The following is a 6,274-nucleotide window of genomic DNA, read 5'->3' on the forward strand; positions in this document are numbered from 1 at the left end:
ATGGGGAGTGGGAAGGTCAGCATGGGCCCACAGGGCCAGGTGTCCGGCCCAGATTCCCACCCTCAGGGCGGCGGCGCGCAAAGGGCGCAGTCCCCGACGCTGGGCGGACCCGCGGCTCCGGCTTTCCCGGTGTCTCCAGCCTCGGTGCCCGGAACCCCCGATCTCGGCCTGGCGCTCCGGAGCGAGGCAGCTCGGTGCCCCAGCAGGGACGGGGAACGCTTGGCTTGAGAGATCACATTTCTGGGTGTGGAGAGGTGGGTGCCGAGGCAGAGGAACGCAAAGTGCGTTGTGACCGCGGGGGTGTTCTAGACTGCGAGGGTGTTCTAGACCCTAGGACAACTGTAGACCCGGGGCTGGAAAACGACCTCCCTGAATCCGGAACGGGGCTTCTGGCTTGTGAGAACCCCTAGCCCTCTTCCAGATGAAGGAGTGGGAGTCGGTAATTGTGGTCTGGGCCCTTGTGGGCCCCTGGCACCTTGGAGTCCCTCATTCACTCACTCTCACTTTTTCCGGAGCCCCCTTCAGTCTGTCAGTTTAAAAGGTACACAATTGGCCCTTCAGGAGGTGGGCGTGGGCTCCATTAGCGTTTGCCAGGAGTCCCGGAGCTGTGTGGGATTTGCATACAGTAATAATGATTAACAACACTGCCACTCCCTGGCAGACAGGGGAAGAATTCAGGGAAGGCCCTGGCGCTGCTCCCACCTCCCTCCTCCCTTCCCTCTGGGGAAGGGCTAATTTTCTGGCAACTGCACACCTCAGTTCCTCTGACCCCGGGGAGACAGTGCCTCGGGTCCTGGGTGGTCACTACTCAGGAGGCGGGGGCACTTCCCTTCAGTCCTCCGTCCCATGTTCAGGTCGGGAAAGTGAAACCCATATTTTTTTTCTGCCCAGGTTTGAACTCCTGTACATTCTCTCTGTTGTTTAGCATCTTGGGGGCAGCTCAGGGGTTGAGTCTTCCTCACTGTTTGGAGGCCTCAGGAGACAGTTGGTGACATCTTTTCTCCTCAGAAAGTCAACTAACAGGACAGTTGTGGCCTCCTGAGACTCGTAAGCTCCGTTTGAAGACCAGACACTGGTCCAGACACCTGCCTCCTCTTTCCTCATAAGCTCGTAACTCATTGCTTAAGTGTGGTAGCTGTAGACTATTCTCTCCTTTCTGTCTTAACCATCTAGGGAAAATAGGAAAGACTGGGATTTCTAGTCTAGGCCAGTGTGAGTTTTGTTTACCAGCCCTTCCTACAACCAGGTGATCTGCAAAATGAGAGCAAGCAATGGGGAGAAAGGAGGCCCCTTGGCTCAGGCAGCTGGAGTAGCCCTACTGCCCAGGAGATGCTGTCCCTCCTACCAGTCCCCAGTCATCTATTGCATCTTTCCAGCACTGCCTGTCCTCACCTTCCCCCTCTGCCTCTGGTCCCGGCCTGGCCGGGATTTTCACTTGCTTTTCCCCCATGACACGGCCGCTTTTCCTTTAACTCTCAGCTTCTATTTAAAAAGCTAATTTGGGAGCTTGTCGATGCTCCCAATTCAGACATTTTAAATAGGAACTGAAAGTCAGGAGCTGCCAGGGCACTAGATTTCCTCCCGTTGCCACCAGCACAGCTGAGGCATTTGTTCAGTCACTCCTCTGGCCCTGGCCGTGTGTGTCTGTGTGTGTGAGCACCCGCGAGCTCAGGGTATATTTCAGGCTATCTTTTCTATTTAAAGATGGTGCTCCTATGGATGACTATTCTTTCTCTGTGTGTGTGTCCTTTCCAAGCTGTGCACACATGAGGATTCTTCTTTAGTCCCATGGCTCTGGCCGGTATTTGCAAAGCTTGTCACCGTGTGGACTGTGAGGGTAATAGGCAGCCCAGCTCAAAGTCGGCTGCTTCTTTGCTGACGTGCCAGGCTGGTGTGTCTGCGTGGCTGTTTCCCAGGGCTGCTCTGTTCAGGGTCTCTTTTTGAAGCTATGCCTCATATGCCTCAGGGTATCCTTAAGGGTCACTCCCACCCTCACTGCTTATAACTGTCCTATTTTAGCAATCTGCCCCATGCTGGGGCAAGAATTTTGGGGGTGGGCTGTACCTCTGAGGGTTACAGCCTTTCTACGTTTAGGGTGCTATGTACCTTGGAAGTAAAAAGCACAGACTTTGAGGTGAGACTGCCTGGGTTTGAACCTGCCTCTGCTGTTAATTAGCTGTGTGATCATGTGGAAGGTACTTACTCCCCCTGTGCCATGATTTCTTCCTCTCTCAAATGGCAATAAATAATACTGTCTACTTTATAGGGTTGTGAAGATTAAATGAAGTAACGCAGACCAAGTGCTTAGAATCGTGCCTGAAACATGGGAAGTACAATATAATTGTTGGTTGTTGTTGTTCAAGGTAGGAGTGGTGCAGGCAGGAGGTGCAAAGAAATCTGTCTGAGGAGGAAGATAGAACTGCCGGATTGTACACAGAGACACATATAGTCACTCACCCACCCATGCATGTAACAATAAAAATGCCAGGCCACAGTCCACAGGGAGTCAAGTTCACCTTGCTGAGATAGCTGATTCTGTAAGTCCCAGGAAAGGGAGATTTCTGTTGAAGGAATAGAGGAAGAGTCTAGGGGTAAAGATGAGGAATGGGCTTGACCATGTCAGAAACCCATGGGACATTTCTAGGGAGCCGATTTTATGCTGACGAGTAAGTCCCAGGACCTTCACTATCCATGTGGTCCCAGCCTCCCTTATTTAACCACTGAAAGCAAGGCTTTATGAAAGTGAGCTCCAGTGAGAAACTCAGGAGGGTGGCACCTCGTTCTCCCTGAGGATCCCCTTGGGTTTGGGATACTCTCACTTTCATACTGCCATTGCCTTCCATCCCTTATTCCCATAGCTGGGCATGTGAGCTTTTATTCAGTTGCTATTAGAGTTTATTTCACCTCAGTTCGTGAGCATGTAAAGAAAGAAGATGGGCCCACAGGAAGCTGCTAGCAGGAAGAGGAGCTCTGAAGGACAGGAGGCTGTCCAAGGGATGAAAGCAACATTGCAAATGCTCGGCTTAGCATATCAGCCGTAAGTTGAGGAGCCACCATATGTTGGGCTCCTTGATAGATTTTCCATAATCCTGCACTATAGATACTACCATCATTTTATTGATAGAGAACCAGCTGGTGGAGAGGGACACTCCAGAAGCATGTGAGGCTGCATAGCTAGATTGGAGCTCTGACCTCTCCCTTTTGCCATTATCCCAGGATCCTTGGTTTCCCTGCTTCTGAAAGTAGAGTATCCTCCTCAGTCAGATAGAGGGGCTTCCCTAAGAGGACACTCTTGTCCTCTCCTGTGTTTGGCCTCCATAAGTTAGGTGTGGGGTTGACATAGTTTGAATATTTGTCCCCTCCAAATCTCATGTTAAAATGCAGTCCCCAGTGTTGGAGGTGGGCCTAGTGGGAGGTGTTCGGGTCATGGGAGCATATCCCTCATGCATGTCTTGGTATCCTCCCCATGGTAATGAGTGAGTCCCTGCTCTATTAGTTCACGTGAGAGCTGGTTGTTGTAATGTGTCTGGCACCTCCCTCCTCTCTCTCTTGCTCCCTCTCTTGCTATATGACACATCTGCTTCCCCTTCCCACCCACCATGAATAAAAGCTTCCTGGGACCTCACCAGAAGCAGATGCTAGTGCTGCGTTTGTACAGCCTGCAGAAACCATGAGCCAAATAAATCTGGACTAATACAGGGGTGGAGGCTCAGTATGTCCAGGGTGGGGATGCACCCTGTTTTTCTTCAGGGTGATGTCTGCCTAAGGAATTCCAAAGCTTGGGGGTGGCTTGGCTTTCTCTAGTTTCCCAAGGTGGGGTAGGAGGTGGTGGCATAAATACTGAGGAGCTTTGCCCCAGTCTCAGAAGGCCAGGGCTTTGTCTGCCAGGTATCAGCCCAGGTTGTCCAGCTTGCAGGCCAGGAGGCGCTGTTCAACATTGGTGGCCCCAATGGCTGAATGCTCACAACTTCTAGTCCAGATGCTTCTCGTCCGTTTCTGAGGGTGGAGAACTCTCGCTTCCTGCAGCCCTAAGTCCATTTGGAGGCCAGTAGTGGCCTGGATGGTCATCTCATTGATCAACACACTTAAACCAGTTACAGCAAATGAGAAGCCATCCAAGTTACTGGGCTCCAGTGGAGCTTCTGAAAGTCAGCCCTTCCAGTGGACCTTCTGCCAGCCTGACCCCTGCTCCAACCAAGGCAGCTCCTGGGGGAGGCAAAGTCCAGGTGGAGGTTTTCTGCTCATCAAGACCTCCCTTGGAGGGAGATGCGAGGGAAGGAATAGAAGGGAAGAGAAGGAGGAAAGCAAATATGAGAAGGGGAGACAGATACTGGGAGTTGGGGGGAAAATCCTAATCATTTGTTTAGTTTCTTGCTAGAAAATCTGGAGAAGGGTGAGTGGAGGCTGGGGATATAACTCTTAGGTGCAGTGACTTGTTTTCTGCTGGTGATTTCTTTTGCTTGTGTACTGATGTTTCCCAGGTTTCTGTCCTGGGCCTTCTTTGCTTCTCTCTCTGCCCTTTGCCCTGGAGAGTTGATGCAAGCCCATGGTTTCAAGTTTACTCAGATGCTTATGATTTCTTCCTGCATTCTTCTGGCCCCAGTAATGATCCACCATGCATCTCCATCTTTGTACATAGGCACCTCTATGCTTCATCTCACCAGCAGCCTTAATCCTTCTGCAATCGATTGTTTCCTCTAAAAAACCCTGCTCCTATCATGGTATGTCCCCCACTTTCTTTCCAGCCTTACCTTCTTCGACTTACTCACATCTTTCTAGCATGTAGATCTTTTCTTCATTACCTGCAAAATTTCATATCTTCATGCCTTTGTATATGCTGCACCCTCTTCCAGAAATGCCTTCCACCACTTCCTATTTCCTTTGTCTTCCTAGCAAACTTCCAGTTAGCCTCAAACATTAAATACCAAGACAAAAGTCACATAAGTATTGGTAAAGTCCTCCCCCGCATCCTGGGATGAACTAATCATTCCCCACTTTGGATTTTCAGTCCTTCCTGCGTACCTCAAATATGGTTCTTATGACCTGTATGGCCTTGTTTTCTGTATGGTGGTATCCCTCTCTGGACTTCAAGCTGTTTAAGGCAAGGACCGTCATCTTAGCCATTTCTGAATCCTAGCTCAGTGCTCAGCACATTGCAGATGTTCAGTATATTTACATTAATAATTTATTTTAACTTTACGTGGCTCCCTTGATTGTATGTAACTGGGAATATGCAATTAATTTGTCAACTGGTTGGTCTCCATGTCCTATCTGATTGATCTTAAGCACTAGCATGAGGACAGAAAGAAAGAATGAGGGTGTTCAATTTTCAGCTGATCCTAGATGAAAAGAGCCCCAAAGCCCCCCTCCTCCAGTGGGGAGGAAAGGAAAGGCTTTTCCTATCTACAAAGTGAGCCCTCAGTCGATGCTGCCTGCAGAGACCTTGCCAGTGTTCCTTTCTTGAACCAGATTGGTTTTCAGAGAACTCTTTTCTTTCCTTTCTGGCAGAATGTCAATCACATACTCAGAATATCACCTCCTTGGGCACAGCCAGGGCATGGTCCATTGAAAATGTTCCTGACTGCCTGAAGCTGATGGCTCACCATAAAAGCCAAAATGGGGACCTGTCAAAAATGTATTAGCCAAACTATGGCTTGGCTCAGGAAGATGCCAAGACCAAAGGCTGCTGAACTTTACGTATAAACTTGCATGAAAAGCACATCACTGATCTGAGACAGTGGAGGCTTAGTGGTGAGAATATGGGCTCTGGATGGACCTGGTTTCAAGTCTTGGCTCTGTCATTCACCAGCTGTGTGAATTTGGGCAAACCACTTTTTTTCTCTGATGCTCAGTTCCCTCACCTAGCAAAAAGGGTGATAATGATGGCATCAACTCATAAGGTTCATGAGGACTGAGTTAGATAATGCATACACATGTTTCATATACAATAATAAATAAAAATGTTGGCTGTTTTAATATTGTCACTGAGTCTACATGTGTCTGAAACTAGGTCTTTTAAATCCTGGGTACAGCTTTACAAGCAGTATTGTGTAGTTTAGACAGATCACCTGAGTTCTTTCTATGTAATTACTGTTTCTACTGAACCTTGGTAAATGTGTGAAATCGGAGAAGTCTGTCCCTAGATACTCCCCTCACCCCAGTGGCTCCTCTCTCCATTCTGTGCAACCCCATTTCTGTAGCCTTGAGCTTCAGCCCATTTCTCTCCATTTCCTCCTCATTAACAAGAACTGATAAAATTATTTGAACTGATGTG

At 49.1% G+C, this 6,274-nt stretch overlaps 1 protein-coding gene across 1 annotated transcript; it reads left to right on the forward strand.

The window, feature by feature from the left end:
* Positions 1–5,972, forward strand: LOC105554320. The gene is given in 3 exon segments (XM_012000734.1): positions 1–178; positions 181–254; positions 5,509–5,972. Coding segments are annotated over 3 exon segments (333 nt in total). The 3' UTR covers positions 5,590–5,972.
* Positions 5,973–6,274: the final 302 nt, after the last annotated feature.

This window comes from Mandrillus leucophaeus, unplaced genomic scaffold (assembly GCF_000951045.1).
Source record: "Mandrillus leucophaeus isolate KB7577 unplaced genomic scaffold, Mleu.le_1.0 Scaffold64, whole genome shotgun sequence".
NCBI classification, from domain to species: Eukaryota; Metazoa; Chordata; class Mammalia; order Primates; family Cercopithecidae; genus Mandrillus; species Mandrillus leucophaeus.